Raw genomic sequence first — 16,379 nt, 5'->3', positions numbered from 1 at the left:
TCAGGCAGAACCAGTGTGTGACTAAGGTTACACCACGTGGAAATACCCCGTATTCACCCCCAGCTGCGTGCAGATGCATGCCGGCGCTGTGCTGTGGGGGAAACCAAGCTGCTTTCTCCGTAGGAACTCCCAGGAGGCTATGGCCGTGTGAAGCCCGATATCGTCACCTATGGCGCTGGGGTGAGGGGCTCCGGGGTGAAGGGGGGCTGCCGGGCCCTGTCGGGGACCAGCGTGGCTTCTCCGGTGGTTGCCGGCGCCGTCACCCTGCTGGTAAGGTGAGTGCCGCTCAGCAGAGAGGGGGTGGTGCTTCAGAGCAGGGGCTGACTCTTGCTTGTCCCCAACAGCTTTGAGAGTTGAGGAGCACGCCGTGAACCTGGCTCCATCTCTCTCTCTCCGTCTCCACCCTGTTCCGTGGGGGTGGGGATTCATGTGCATGAACACACGGTAAATCTGACTGGAAAGCCCTGGGTGAGGGCACAGTACCTGCGACTGTTCTCATGTCTGCTTTTGTTCCAGTTTGTTTTTACTAAATACTTTTTTTAAGATTTATTTATTTATCTGAGAGAGAGAGTGGAGGGAGAGGCAGAGGGAGAGGAAGAGAGAGGATGCTAAGCAGGTTCCACACTTGGTGCAGAGCCTGACGCGGGGCTTGATCTTAGGACCCTAAGATCATGACCTGAGCCGAAATCAAGAGGTGGATGCTTAACTGACTAAGCCACCCAGGAGCCCCTTAAAGACTTATTTTTAAGAGTTGGTTAAGCGGCTGTCTTCAGCTCAGGTCATGATCGCAGGGTCCTGCAGGGAGCCCCATGTTGTCGGGCTCCCTGCTCCACGGGGAGTCTGCTTCTCCCTCTGACCCTCCCCCCGCTGCTCGTGCACGCCCATGTGTTCTTTCTTTCTCTCTTTCCCAAATAAATAAATACAATCTTTAAAAAAAAAAAAAAGAATGGTTTTAGGTTCACAGCAATATTGAGGAAGGTTCAGGATTCCCCAGAGACCCTGTGCTTCCATTTTTTTTTTTTTTTTTTTCTTTTTAACATAACAGTTTTGTGCTATAGTTGTACTTTTTATGTCCAAGCAAGTGTGTATCTCAGGCAGGGAACAAAATGATGTTTTCCTCCCATTTTTTCATTTCCTTAGGGAGTGACCTTTCAATGTGCTCTGTTAGCCGAGAGGAGCTGCGGTCAGGCAGCGGGACTGAAGTTTCTCCGTGTAATTTATCTGTTCTCTGTCTCATTGAGTCCCTCGTATGGTTGGAACGGAGCTTAGCGATTGGCCCTTAATTTTGCAGATAGTGAAGTTGGAAGAAAGTTCTCAAAGACAGTTGGCCAGAATTGATGCTCACGTGCTGTGACTTAGATGGGCCGTGTGCCTTATCTCAAGGTTACAGAGAGAGGTCTTTGGAGTTAGTGCTCACTTTGTATTTTTCCCCCAACTCACTCTCTTTCGACTTAGATGAGGCATTAGTTGAGCTTTTGTGTTGGGGTAATGTAAAACTGCATAGTTGAAAGTTAATATATTCTATGTTAATTTTAAAATTAAAATAGGGAGATGATAGTAAATGTTTTTATATTTAAAGTTCTTTTTTAAAGCAAGTAAGTTTATGTTGATTTTGGTTTCTGAGGCCTGGAATGTTCTATCTCTGTCCTCTTCCCATCCTTCCCTTAGAGTTCAGAGCCAGATTCTTGAAAATACACTGGCTAGGGTGGGCTCTAGAGAAGAACCCTGTCTTTTTTCTTCCAGTTGTTTTCCTTACCCCACGTTCTGTGTGGAGAGGAGGAGGGGAGGGAAGGCAGACTGTGGAGTCACCTGGTTGCACTCAGGCTTTCATACTTGGTGGAGGAGCACGTTCCACTGGGGTCTGGCTACCTTGTTGCTTAATGGGAACAGAGACCCTGGCTCCTTCCCCGCCGACCATGACTGCGGATGGGGCTGAGGCTCAGTTGCACTCCTGAGCCCAACAGACCTCTCCCCATCGGGCGAGCAGCGAGGCGAGGAGGCTTTCATTTCCAGTACTTTCTCTAAGTACAGCTGCTTCCGGTGTCAGGGAAGCCTTTCACTTTCCTTATCTCCCTGCAGCTAATAAAAGTGCCACTGTCGGAGCTCAGAAATGTGCCCAGGGCGAGTCAGCTCGCCTCCAGTCTGGCAGCACTCCTGGGGAAGCCGGGCCTGGCCTTTGGTCTGGCCTGTCCATGCAGGGGTGGGGGCTGGTGGCTGCCGCTGAGCTTCTGGCCACTCTTGATTCTGACTCCCACTTCACCTCCTCTGACTCTCCTTACACCAGATTTCCCATCTAGACCTATTAGAAATCCCGCCCACACTTCAAGACCAGCCACCATCCTAGATATTTGGGAACTGTGGAGAGTCCATTTTTCTTTTTGCTTTCTTTTTTGTGCCCTGCATTGAGGGGGTAAAATTTACTTGTATTTATGATATGTAGACATACGGAAATGTGTGTGTTAGTGCTCGTGTTCTTAAGCATTGATTGTGCCCGTGTGTCACGGGGTTCCTGGCCAGGTAGCGCTGTGTGTTCGTTTGTCCAGGTGCGTTCTGATGAGGCAGAGCTCGGGCCCAGGTGTGCAAGGGCCTTCCCCACCTGTGAGCTCGCACACCCAGCCTCCAGAACGGCCAAGGCGGGCGGAGGCCATGGGCATCACTCGGGTGCTGTGGCTCCTGTCTGTGCCGCGTGGAGGTCCTCCGCGGGCCCCGTCTGTTCTCCGTTCCTTCTGCTGCCGGGTGCCATCACGGCTTGTCTACTTCCTTCTGCCAGCAGGCTTCCCTTCCCCTCAGGAGCCGGGCACTCTGACCTGTTCCTGCCTCCTGCAGCCTTTGTGGTCTGTTTAGTCGTGTCACTGGGAAAATACGTGGTTCTCATGAACTTAGTATATAACAGGCAGAAGCTCCCTGAGTCACTTGGCTAAGAAGTTGTCCCGAGACAGGTGCAGAAATGACATGTTCGTTCTCAGCCCGCACGGGCTTGACTGGAGCGGCCCCCAGGAGATGTGACGCAAGATCGGAATAGGTTAGGAATAGTCCGATTTTCCTCCTCCTGCTGAGAGACAGTGAGCAAATTCGTGATTTTCTCTCCAGCACAGTGCAGAAACGCGAACTGGTGAACCCGGCCAGCATGAAGCAGGCGCTCATTGCGTCCGCCCGGAGGCTTCCTGGTGTCAACATGTTTGAACAAGGCCACGGCAAGCTGGATCTCCTCAGGGCCTATCAGATCCTCAACAGCTACAAGCCACAGGCGAGGTTGGTACGCTTCCTTTAAATCGGCCTCCCTTCCTCCCTGGGCTCTGAGGGTGTTCCTCCCTGTGCACAGAATGCTGGCCTCAGGGACAGGAGCCGGGCACTGATCACACCACACCAGCCCCTCGGGGTGGGGGGCATCATGCAGCTGCCATCGGGCGGCACTTGAACTCACGTTCTGTTATTTGTAACACACATAGCTTAAGATTCTGGTTTGGTTTCTTTTAACTTTTTTTTTTTTAAGGGAGGTTATTTTTAAAGTGATTTTTTTTTGTTTTAGAGAGAGCACGAGCGAGTGAGAGTGCGAGCTGGGGGAGGAGCGGAGGGGGAGGGAGGGGGACGAGCAGGCTCTGTGCTGAGTATGGAGCCCAGTCCTAGGACCCTGAGATCGTGACCTGAGCCGAAATCAAGAGTCAGTCACTTAACTGACTGAGCCACCCAGGCACTCTTTTTATTTTTAAAACTGTTTTTTTTTTAAGATTTACTTATTTATTTTGGGGAGAGAGAGAGCGAGAGCACACGTGCAAGCGTGAACAGGGGGAGGGACAGGGAGAGAGAGAATCCTCAAGCAGATTCCTTGCTAAGCACGGAGCCCGATGTAGGGCTCGATTCCAGGACCCTGAGATCATGACCTGAGCCAGAATCAGGAGTGGGTCACTTAACCAACTGAGCCACCCAGGCACCCCAAAACTTTCCTTTTAAATAATCTTAGGTTTGCAGAAATTGGCAAAAATAGTGTAGCTGTTGTCACATACCCTTTACCCAGCTTCCCCTGATGCCAGAACCTTCGCTGACAGTACTTGAACTCTTGAAACCAGCAAAGGAGCCCTGACACTGCGCTGTGATGGATCCACAGACTTCGCTCACAGGCGCCCAGGCCCCGGTGCGCTGTGTCTGTCCCGACCCTTTGGGAGTGCTGGTTACTTACTTAGTAGGTAATAAGTAGACTGCCTCTCCATGTGAGTTTATCTGATGCTTTCTCATGATTAGTTTGAGGTCATGTATTTTTAGTCAGAGTTGATTTTTGCTTTTTATGTTGAAATTTTTGTTTGAGAGAGTTATTTATTACTAGATTCACAATGAAGTTTCACAAATAGTACATGAGGACTATGTCTTAGGGAACGTGGTGCAAGCCTCAAAGCCTGGAAATTAACACTGCTTCATTACCGTAGCCTAATCTCCAGACTGTAGTCAGATTTCACCCACTGTGCATCCCGTCCTTTTCCGGGTCCAGGATGCAGCCACTGTCCCACAGTACATTGGGTGGGCCCGTCTGCCTGGTCTCCTGTGGGGACACTTCCTCAGTTCCTGTTCCTCTCGTGGCTGGCAGTGTCCATTGGCCTCGTGTGGTTGAGGTGGTACGTCACTCTGTGCCCTCCAGGAGGCAGATACCAAGGTGGAGGGCATGTCCAGGAGATCAGCTGCGGGGAGGGGACTCGGGAAGGAGACAGAAAGAGTCTGAGGGCTGCCACAGCCAGATCTCAGAGTGTGTCCACTGATGGGGAGCTCTTGAACCAAGAGGGGCCTGTGTCCCTAGGGATGGCCCTGCCCTGGTACTCCCATGCTCAGCCTTGGCAGTGGTGGTGGGGTGGGGAGGCAGCAGCGGGCCACCTGCCCTGGCACAGACACGGCAGAGGGTCCGTGGGCTGTCCTGCGGCACATCCGAGCAGCAGGGCTCCTGGTTCCATAGGTGGCACCTGCCAGGTCCCTCCCCTGGCCCTTGTGATTGCTAAGTGTCCTGTGTGAGTGCACGTGGAGATGATCCTGTGTCTTTTCTTTTTCTTTGTTTTTTAAAAAATTTTATTTATTTGAGATAGCGAGAGATTGAGAGAGAGCTCGCACACAAGCGGGGCCGTGGGGGGAGGGACAGAGGGAGAGGGAGAAGCAGGCTTCCCTCTGAGCTGGGAGCCCGACGTGGGGCTTGATCCCAGGCTCCCGGGATCATGACCTGAACCGAAGGCAGATGCTTAACTGACTGAGCCACCCGGGCGCCCCGAGATGACCCTGTTTCTGTCGTCCTCTGACTCCGGATCCCGGCATTCGTTACTGGCTCTTGACTGTAACAGCGCTGCTGTAGAGGCCGCCCTGTGGGGACTTTCTGTTTCTCTCATTCGTTCCACGCTTACTGGTTGGAATTCTCCTTCCTTTTCTCTCCTGTATTTCTTTATCCGCTTGTTTATATCGGTGTGGGCACAGGGATATTTATTTTACTCTCTGGATTGTAGCCCATTGATAGCCTTGTTGATTTTGTTGCTCAGATTGTCCCAGATTTGGCCGTTGGAGGCTCTTTCTCGTTGGCTGCAGTGGCTTTGCAGCCTGTCTCCCTCGTTTTTTGAGCACTTTCTCACTGTTTGGCAGCACAGGCTGATCACACGTTCCCAGCCCCAGCCCTGGTGTTCTTTCTTTCCCCACGCAGCCCCGGCCCTTCCGTGGGAGAGGGTGTTTGGAACCAAGACCCGGCAGCCGCTGAGCCGGTGGCTCTGTAGCCCTTCAGCAGACGGCTGGGCAGAGTCTGCCTGCTCACGCGTCCGCACCTGCGTCCGTCCGTCGATGAGGCTAGGAGCCCAGGAGTCCATCCCTCCCCTGGTCCACCCAGTCTTCCCTTACGCGGAACGCCCTTCTCCAGCACACCAGGCACAGGATGTTTACCTCTTTGCTCAGTCCTCACAGTCTATGCCGGGTACTTGCAGAATTGCTGACCCCTCCCCTAGTGAAAAACAGATGTCCCGACTGGAGGGCAGGATCTGTGTCTAGTTCTTATCTTCGGGGCTTTGCAGCATGTGGCCCTGCTGAGCCCCAGAGTTCCTCAGCTCGCTTCTTGTCTCCTGCCTCGTCAGTGGTGCTTCGTGGTGTTTCGATGCTCATTCTTAATACAGTTGAGTTGGTTAGTTTGTATTTCTGGGTGGACACCCCCCCCACACACATCGTGGTTGATTTCTACGGGTTATGTATTAGGTACGTGAGACGTTGCCCTGGCTCTGCGGTCAGAGGGGCACAGGGGAGGTCCCGCGTCCCCTCTGTCCCTGCTCCCGCTCCCCCATATCTCCACCCTGTCCCGTCCACCCCCTGTGGATAACAGTCTCGTTAGTTTTGGGCTTATCCTTCTTGTATTTCTTTTTGCACAAATGAGCAGATACACGTGTATGTTCCTGCATCCCTTTTCTTACATTAAGTTTAGCGTCACTGCAAATATTTTTTTTGGGTTTGGTTTTTTTCACTTAACAGTGTCCTGGAAATCACTCCGTATCAACTCATGGAGCTCTCTCTTCTTTCTCTTCACAGCGGCGTAATGTGGGTGTGCGTTGTCTGTTCAACCACGTACTCACCTGTGGGCCTTTAAATTATTTGCAGCATGTTGTAATGACAGACTGTTGCAGCGAAGGCACTGTGCCGGTATAAATTTGCTGCATTGCTGGTGTGTCTTCAGGGGAGGTTCCTACCAGTGGGATTCTGGGGGGCTTAGTTAGGTCCTGCCCTGCTCCCCCGCAGAAGGCGTGGGCCTGCTTCCCAGAGCCCCCGCCACAGGATGCCCCCACACCTGACTTGCGGCCAGTCTCATGGGGGATAGAGGGGCTCTCCCTGTTGCTTTTGTGTTTGTCTAGTTCTGAGTGAGGTGGGGCACTTTGTCTATGGTGAAGGGCCGTTTTTATCCCTTTCTTGTGAAGCGTCTCCTTATTTCTTTTTCCCACTTTTCTGTGCAGTTTTGTTCCTCAGTTTTTAAGAATTCTTTACAGATTAGGGTCACTGACCTTTTGTCAGCGATATACACTGCAGGTCTTTCTCTCCGTGTGACAGTGTTTTGACTTGATGTAAAGAGCTCGTTGCTGTTCAGTGTGTTTTTCCTGTAGCCACGTTAGTTAGGTTCTTGCTGGCGTTGCCAGTCCTGGATTTTGAGTCACAGAAAGCTTTTCTGTTCGTGAAAGTACAAGGAATTCACCCACGTTTTCTTCTAATATGTGTCTGCTTTCTTTTATATCCTTGAGTTTCTCTGATCCGTTTGGAGTTTATTCTTGTGTACAGTGTGAAACAGGGATCTAACTGTATCTTTGCCACATGGCCACCCGTCTGTGAGCCCCCTTTATAAAACGCCCATCTTTGCCCCAGTGATTTGAGGTGCCGTCATTCGAGACTCTGGGTCCAGGGTAGTCCCTGGGCATGGATGGTCACGTGCTCATTCTCTGCCAGCCAGGGCCTCCAGAGTTCCAGAATCATGGAAGGAAAGAGGTGTTCCCTGCTCATCGTGCCACGCGTGAGCAGTCTGGGCAGGCTGGCCCTGTGGTCTCTCAGTGCAGGGAGCGTGGCAAAGCAGGTCCCCGGGTGTCAGCCCAGGGCGGCCCTGCACGCAGCCCTCCCTGGCTCGGGTCCCCGTGAGGACGCACTCCTGCAGCTGTGGCACTTCGTTGTCCTCCTCTGACGTGCTCTGCTCTGACACTGTGTTCTTTGTTTCAGTCTGAGCCCCAGCTACATCGATCTGACCGAGTGTCCTTACATGTGGCCCTACTGCTCCCAGCCCATCTACTATGGAGGGATGCCGACAATCGTCAACGTCACAATCCTCAACGGCATGGGCGTCACAGGAAGGATTGTAGACAAGGTGATGCCGCTCTCTGGCTTGTGGTGAACTTGGACGTGGCCCGGCCTTCGTGCCTTGTCTCTCTCCTAATGTTAAAGCAGGAGAGGTTTTCTCCTCCTGTCTCGGGTGCCAGGGTATTGGAAGCAGTGATTTATTTTCTCCTGAGTCCTTTACAGATAAGCTGAGGATAAATTAATGGAACCCGTTTGGTACTTTACTTTGGCATCTCAAGTTTGGCTCCTGAATGGACTAATTATATTTGATTCTTCATTATGTAATTTTCACCTGTAATTAAATGCCCACCTATAATTATTGTATTCTTGAGTGAGCACTAATGGGCCCTCCAGTCAAAAAGGTGTGTTCTTGATTTTAGTTTTGTTTTTATAATTTTTCTTTTACTTACTGCGTAAGTATTATCGTGATAGTAAAGGTTGGGGAAAGAGAGCAGAAAAATCACTTCCAGCCCCAGCACACCAAGGTAACCACTGTTTTTAAAGTGTTCTTTTCCAGCCTTTATCTCAAGTATGTATTTTTGTTCTCTGTGTAGTAGGCCCAACTTTAGTCTTGTCTTTCTCGGCTCTTGTCATATTGTTAAATGTAACTCTACACACAGTCTCAATGTACTTTCTAACAGCTATTTAATATCACATAGGATTGTTAAATCATAATTTATCTATTTTTTTTAACCGAAACCGGTTTTATTTTATCCTTCAGGGAACAAACTTTTTCTTTTTAAGATAATCGTGATGAGCTTACAAAAATGGGCATTTACAGTGCAGCTTTATATAATCCAAACGTTAAAAACTTGAAAGAGATTTCTACTTTGTTGTCCTTATAAGACAAAACAGAAATCCCTTCATACTCAGGCGCTTCTCTTCAGCATCGTTAGAGGATTTCCATTGAGCAAACGCTGATCTAATTGAATAATCCTTCCTTCTGGTGGTATTTGAAACAAAGCCGTCAGATCTCAGAAACTTGCCAACAATTTCCTTCTCACTCTTCTTCACAGTGTGAATTCTTGATGTCACATCTGTCCGCACGCACGCAGGCAGCAGCTGTGACTGCTTACTGTCGCGTTAGCCACCGGGGCTACGCAGGAAGTGGCCCGCATCCCGGGCTTGGACAGCTGGGCTCTCCAGCTGTAAACGTTCACTGAGAGTCTTTGCATATGTGGTTTCCTTTTCTTCTGAATTATTTAACATGAACTCCCTGGATTGGAATCCCGAGTCAGAGAGCCTGGACATTATTGTGGCCCTCGGTACACGCTACCGAACCCTCCCTGAGAGTCATGTCCGCGCACGCTGTTGCCGGCAGTCCGGCCAGGCTATACAGAGGGGCGCTGGCTGCATTGCCTGCAGGGGCTGGGACAGCTCTTTTTTTTTTTTTTTTAATTCCACGAGGTTGTTAAAAATCGAAATAAAATTCATGTACATAAAATGCAGCCTTTTAAATCAAGTGGATCAGGAATTCCTAGTATATTGACAAATAGTGATTGCAACCATCACTTTCTGTAATTCCGGAACATTCTCATCACCCCAAGAGGAAACCCCTGTTAGCAGTCGCTCCCCATTCTCCCTCCTCCTAGCCCCGGGCAGCTCCTGAGGTGCTTTCTGTCTCTGCATTTGCTTGTTGGGGACAGCCCATATACATGGGGTCATGCCCAGCGTGGCCCACCGTGACTGGCCTTTCACGACACGCAGCGTCTTTACGGTTCATCCGTGTCGTAGCACGTCAGTGCTTCGTTCCTCTTTCAAGCTGAGGGATATTCCGTTTTGTGGACGGGCCATGTTTGTGTATTCATCAGTTGGTGGACGTTTGGTTTGTTTGTATGTGGTTCATCTTTTAACTTTAAATTCAGAGGGGATAACGTGTATGTCTTGCTTCTGAGCTCTTCTCCAGTTATCTGGGAGGTGGCGCTCTCTAGCTTCATCCCTGATTGTGTGAGTTAGCTTTTCATTCCCGTGGCCCGTTCTTTCTGCGGGATTTCAGGATCTCTCTGTCGATCTGAACGTCTCTTTGTCCTAGAGAAATTAACCATTGCTGTGTTTCTGCGCATCAGTTTCTCCCAGATTGGTGTCCTTCTCTTCGACACTAGAGGTAGTGTTACTTACTTATTTTTGGTTTTGTACAAGTTCCACACTTCCCTGTGGTTGAATTTTCATCTTTTATGATTTCTCGTTTCCAAAAATTAGAAACTTTTCTCTCCAGAGTAGGATAAAAATCTTGATTTTATTTTCTACTAATGTTCTTTTATGCTTGTAAGATATTTAATTTTCTCATTAGTATTGAGCTCATTTGATACATGTCATAAGAGATGGATAAAAATTAACTTTTTTCTGTTGTTAACCAGCGGTCCCTGGAGCATTTATCAGCACTGTTTGTCGTGCCATATCCTACAAATATTTGTCGTCTTTTCCAGGATTTTTTTTTTTTTTAATATGCTGACTCACTTGGGGAGAATATTGCTCTCTGGCTTGTGAGGGAAATGAGTAGTTTAGGTTGGTTTGAAATACTGGTTCATTTCGCAGGAGTGAGTCTGTGTTTCTTCCAGATGCCTCCCTGCATGCTCCCCTCTGCCCAGGCCCGAGCCCCCTCCTCTGGGCGTCCTGCAGAGACCTGCCTGCTTGGCCACTAGCTGCATGGTCTGACTTTGGACAGTTAATCCACGCCATTTTAATATTTTATTCCTTTACGTTGCTGTGATTCTTGAAGCATACAAATAATTGGAATTTGTTCACAAATTGGAGAGCTTTCATTTATTTACGTTCTCTATCAGATCAAAGTTCTTTGCCAAACCATGTGTCCTTTTTTTTTTTTTTTTTAAGCTTGGTGAAAAAAGTTTTCTTTAAAGTGGGAGATTGTCTGAAATAGTTGTTTCTAGACCTAGTGGGTGATGTTCCAGACTTTATCTAGTCTGCTTTGTTTAAAGGTAGTTTAAGATATGAATGTAAATTTCATTTGGTGCTGTTTAGTGGAGCAGGGGTCTGAAACCGAGTCAGGTGAGGTTGCAAATGAGTATCTCACCAGAGCTTCTGCTTATTTTTCTCCGCAGCCTGACTGGCAGCCCTACTTACCGCAGAATGGAGACAACATCGAAGTTGCTTTCTCGTACTCCTCCGTGTTATGGCCGTGGTCAGGCTACCTGGCCATCTCCATCTCTGTCACCAAGAAGGCAGCTTCATGGGAAGGTGTTGCGCAGGGGCACGTCACGGTCACCGTAGCTTCCCCAGCGGAGGTGAGAGTGCATGCTTGCCAGGGAGGGTCCTGCTGTCCACCTTCCACCGGCTCCTGCCAGGAAGTGGGCGCGGGCCGAGTGCCTGGGGTCTGGGGTTTGAAGCCAGTTGACGGGTGTGATGAGGCTTGCGGGCCGTGGGTGGTGCTCCCCGGGCCTCCTGCGGAGCAGCTGGAGTTCCAGAGCCCACTCAGCAGTGAGTGCGCTGCCTCCCATTCTCTTGCTGAGCAACAGCAGGTAAGACTGTTTTCGTGCCAGAGTTCAAGTTCAAAATGATTGCAAAAATACGCGTTCTCTACAAGGGGCAGTGGGGCTAAACCTGTGTAGTCCAGGAGTTTTTAGGAACGAGGTGCCTTAAATTTTACATCTTGAACTCATAAAGGAAGAATTTTAATGGGATGAATTGTGACATGTGAATGTTTCTTCCTACATTTGTCATTAGGAATGCTTGCGTTCAAATGATGTGTGGAAGTAATTTTTTAAACCCAAAAGCCTGAAAGTTTCTTCTGAGCAGAAGGGGTAGTTTGAATGTCTTTTATTAATTTCAGGCAAAAAATGGCGCCGAGCAGACTTCAACCGTGAAGCTCCCGGTGAAGGTGAAGATCATTCCTGCCCCACCACGGAGCAAGAGAGTCCTCTGGGACCAGTACCACAACCTCCGCTATCCGCCTGGCTACTTCCCCAGGGATAACCTGAGAATGAAGAACGACCCTCTGGACTGGTAAGCAGCTGCCAGCCGCCACGCGTTCCCCCCCAGTCCTCCCACGGCAGGGGGAGCCCGGCGTTTGCGACCACTGAGCTCGACCTCGATTGCTCTCTCTCCTGACTCCTGTTGAGTCAGTCAGCAGACTCTGCCAGTCCTGCCTTCACAGTGTGTCCCGGGCCCTGCCCTAGCTGCCTGCCGCCACCTTGGCTGCCCGCCCCCTCTGCACCCCAGGCCATTGTCCTTGCTCGCCTGCGCGGCAGCCTCCTGGCCAGTCTCATTATTCCTCTAAAGCCCATTCTCTGTGCAGCAGCCCTGGTAATCTTAAAAAACAGGAATTCGAGCACACGTGGCCTAAAACTCTCTAGTGGCTGCCTCTTCACATGCCACACTCCCTGGTGTGTCCTGCGCCGCCCTGCAAACCCTGCGCCATGCCGCCCCTCAGCCAGCCCTCCGGCTTGCCCTCCAGGGCAGCTGGCTTGGCGTCTTCTTGGCCCGTGCGCCAGGCTCATCGCCGCCCTCTGTAAGTACTGGAGTTTGGACTTCTTGCAGGGAGTGGGGGAGTAAGGAGCCTTGAAAGATGGGGGCAGGACACTTACAGGTGTAACAGGTTCTTCCTGAAGACGTCTCTGGAAGGCTCAGACCAGAGGCAGGGGGAGAGGAGTGGTGAGAAGTTGAGAGGCTGAGGTAGGGGCCACGTCCTGGAGAGGTGCCTGGGCTCAGCCCTGCGGGGGAGCTGGCTCTGGAGGGCTGCAGGGAGGGGGCCCCTGGCGGTGCCATGGGGCGCTTGGCTAGGGGCTTACATAGAGGGTACAGTGGGAAAATGAGTAGGTTCGGGGGAAAAGGGATGGAAAGGTGATCCACGCTGCTGCTGCACGGTTAATGGGATCACTAGCTGCCGGGGCAGGTCCCGCGCCTCTGTGTGCCCGTGCTCGGTCAGCGTGGTTGCTCTCCGTGCCTGCCACGGCTAACGTGACGCTTCAGGGCACTTCACAGAGCAGCTCTGCGGCCGTTCCTTCTCATCGTGGTGTGTCCTTCGAGCCCACGCTGTAGGTGTGATTTCCTGGTATCACCCATTTTACGTGCAAGCCCGGGGACCGCGGGTCTGGAAAGGCCGACGTCGGTGGGCGAGCCGGACGCCCCGGGCCTGTGCTGTCGGCAAGCCACGCTGCCTCGAGGGGGCCGCTTTCGGAAGTGAGCTGCGTGGCTAGCGAAGCCCTCATCTCCCGCAGCGATGGGCCACCTAGCGCAGAGCTTACTGTCTTTCAGGAACGGTGACCATATCCACACCAACTTCAGGGACATGTACCAGCACCTGAGAAGCATGGGCTACTTCGTTGAAGTCCTCGGCTCCCCGTTCACGTGCTTTGACGCGAGTCAGTACGGTGAGTAGCCACAGGCGCTGGCCAGGTGTCCTTCCCGCGGGGTCGCGTGTGCGGGGACCGTTGGAAAGGTGAACGCAGTGTGAGCGAGAGGCAGCGAGCCAGTGGCGCAGGGCCTCCCGTCCTCGGGGAGGCTGCAGCCAGGCTCGGAAGCAGAGTGACATGTGTTCCTGTCTGGCAGTGACAGTGGTGACCTTCAGGGAAGGGGACACTGGCAAACTAGGGACAAGGATGTTTGTGCATTTTACATCTTTATTTTAATTAGAAGAAACTAGCGCTGCATTTTGCTTCTTCTCCAGTGAGTGACATCTGTGTACCTGGGTGTCACACACAAGAGAGCCCAGCGTTGTTAGTAGGTGACTGTGCTTTGCGACCCGGGTCCTCTGTTTTTCACCCCCTTGTAGAGGGGTACGGGGACCACAGACCAAAATATTAGAAGCTGGGGCTTGAGACGTGGATGCCAGTGAAATAGTGTGTTTCTGAAGCCGCGAATCCTGCGGTTCAGAGGCGCGGACTCACCGCCGGCACCCTGTCCCTCAGGAACTTTGCTCATGGTGGACAGCGAGGAGGAGTACTTCCCCGAGGAGGTCGCCAAGCTGAGGAGGGACGTGGACAATGGCCTGTCGCTCATTGTCTTCAGTGATTGGTATAACACATCTGTCATGAGGAAAGTCAAGTTTTACGACGAAAATACAAGGTACTCATAGAAGTTGGTATTTGATAAGAAATTTCAGTTCTTGAGAATTAAATTCTGTCTAGCAAGTACTTAGGAGGACTGGTCCGAAGTGGTCCTTCCGTTGCCAGAGTCAGGTTCAGACGCTGGGCTGGAGTGGGCTCCCTCTTCCCGAGCAGCGATGTTGCCGAGAGTCGCTTATAGACTAAGCGATGTGCTCCTTGATCCCAGGTATTGTCTTCCCTTGTTGATCTTACATACTTGAGCTGTCAGTTTCTCCCATATCTCTGTTGTTGAATCTATACAAATTTAAGTGGATGAAAGGAGCCATTATTTAAAGGAACCTTCTAGAAGATAAGTTATTGATCAAGGACTCCCGGTGTTTTATGAATGTATCATAATGTATTTTGAATTTTTTTCTTCAGAGTCTGTGAGTTCAACTTTAAAGACTCTTTTCTCATCTCTTTTCACGGACCCTCTCGAGGTCTAGGCTCCATAGCGGTGTATTTGTGTTCACATGGCGCCTTGCGTGAAGTGAATTTAGCTTTGATTTATTGTGCACGCTGGCTGAAGCATGTACATTGTATTATCAAACCCAGACAGGTGACCTTAGTGTGCACGGGCTGGATTCCGGCAGGAGACATTTAGTTTCGTCATGAAAAGACTGAGTGAGTGAGTGAGTGAGTGAGTGAGTGAGTGAGTGTGTGTGTGTGTGTGTGTGTGTGTGTGGCGCGGGTGGGGGGCAGGCTTCAGCCCCTCACAACCTGCGCCCCTTGTTTCTTCCACAGGCAGTGGTGGATGCCGGACACCGGAGGGGCTAATGTCCCTGCTCTGAACGAACTTCTCTCTGTCTGGAACATGGGGTTCAGCGATGGCCTGTATGAAGGGGATTTTACTTTAGCAAACCATGACAGTAAGGTTTCGCTTGTTCTTGAATAGGGCACATGATCTCAGGATGCGAGAGCATAAGCCATGTGTCTATGAAGTTAAGGTTTCAGAGGGAGAGGATGGTGTGATTCCTGAAGAAGCAGGGTCTGTAGGCAGAACCAGTCAGTGTCTTCCCAAAAAGACATTTTAGTAAAGCTGTCGTTTATCCATAATCTTCAAATGAGAATCTTGTCTGTGGGCATTCCTGATCTTGGTGCCACCAGTCAGGTTCTTGACCTCATTTGTGTGTGTTCCCAGAGAGGAAATTCCTCACGAGTCCCTGCTTTATAAAATTCTGGTCATGAAATCACTGTGCATGCCTCATTTAAGAAGTTTACCCACAGATGAGCTTTTGGTAACTAGTCTCTAGAACAACATCCTGAGCATTACTGTTCTCACCTCTGTTCACCCTGACAAAGCTCGACTTCTGAAGTCTATTCAGAAACCTCACATTAGCAACACTTTTTAGCTTGAATTCGGAGCTAGCAAGCTCTGTCTTAGAATGAAAAACAGTGTTAGAAAAACTGACATAAAGACTGCATTTGAGGTGAATGAGTAGCTGTTGATAAAGTGTTGAGAGTCTCTGCCTTCTCGTAACTAACTCCGAGTAACTCTTTTTCTCTAGTGTATTATGCGTCAGGGTGCAGCATCGCTAAATTTCCAGAAGATGGCATTGTGATAACACAGACGTTTAAAGACCAAGGTAAGGAATGCTATTTTGGTTTCTTTGCTTTTTATTTTAATAACCATTTTATTTGCATATAATTCACATTTACTCTTTTTTTTTTAAAAAAATGGTTTTGTTTTGTTTTGTTTACACTTTTTTAAGGTGTACAATTCCGTGACTGTTAGCTGCTTCCACAACATTTTCATCACCCCGTACCCCTTAGCAGTTTTGTGTTTTTAAAAAAGCTTACTGTAGGGCGCCTGGGTGGCTCAGTTGGTTAAGCGACTGCCTTCGGCTCAGGTCATGATCCTGGAGTCCTGGGATCGAGTCCCGCATCGGGCTCCCTGCGCAGCGGGGAGTCTGCTTCTCCCTCTGACCCTCCCCCCTCTCATGCTCTCTCTCTATATCTCATTCTCTCTCTCAGATAAATAAAATCTTAAAAAAAAAAAAAAAAAAAAAAAAAAGCTTACTGTAGTATTATTTGCACGGTACCTGCTTTAGGCAGGACTTCTGGATGGTGGCTTTGGGGGCTGAAAGATAATTTGAGTACTTGTGGATACTGATCACTGCAAAATAAATAGATTGCCTTCAGGAGAGCAGCTGTTGAATATTTGTAGATTTTTTAAATGACTTTCACAGTTGCTTGAAATTTGTTACTATTTGTGAAGTTCTGCTTCTAGATTGCCAGATCACTAAAATTTTAGAAAAATGTTGACCCTGTTTTAAAGTTAAGAACTTTAAGATCTGTAATATTAATTACAGATCATCTCTTAAAATTCCCTTAAGAATTTGAAGGAGGGGATGCCTGGGTGGCTCAGTCGGTTAGGCGTCTGCCTTCGGCTCAGGTCATGATCCCAGGGTCCTGGGATTGAGTCCCGCATCGGGCTCCCTGCTCCGCGGGGAGCCTGCTTCTCCCTCTGCCTCTGTCTCTCTCTCTGTCTCTCATGAATAAATAAATAAAATCTTTAAAAAA

The 16,379-nt window shown here is 49.9% G+C and overlaps 1 protein-coding gene across 1 annotated transcript in view; it reads left to right on the top strand.

Annotated features, from left to right (window-relative positions):
* MBTPS1 (membrane bound transcription factor peptidase, site 1) overlaps positions 1-16,379 on the top strand; it is a 52,394-nt gene that overhangs the window by 25,524 nt on the left and 10,491 nt on the right. The window contains exons 10-18 of the mRNA XM_044922135.1: positions 124-275; positions 3,091-3,252; positions 7,699-7,843; positions 10,875-11,063; positions 11,603-11,775; positions 13,027-13,142; positions 13,680-13,836; positions 14,601-14,725; positions 15,365-15,442. Of these exons, the coding sequence (XP_044778070.1) occupies positions 124-275; positions 3,091-3,252; positions 7,699-7,843; positions 10,875-11,063; positions 11,603-11,775; positions 13,027-13,142; positions 13,680-13,836; positions 14,601-14,725; positions 15,365-15,442 (1,297 nt within the window). The remainder of the gene's footprint in view (positions 1-123; positions 276-3,090; positions 3,253-7,698; positions 7,844-10,874; positions 11,064-11,602; positions 11,776-13,026; positions 13,143-13,679; positions 13,837-14,600; positions 14,726-15,364; positions 15,443-16,379) is intronic.

This window comes from Neomonachus schauinslandi, chromosome 16 (genome assembly GCF_002201575.2).
Source record: "Neomonachus schauinslandi chromosome 16, ASM220157v2, whole genome shotgun sequence".
NCBI classification, from domain to species: Eukaryota; Metazoa; Chordata; class Mammalia; order Carnivora; family Phocidae; genus Neomonachus; species Neomonachus schauinslandi.
This window is presented reverse-complemented; position numbering and strand designations above follow the sequence as displayed.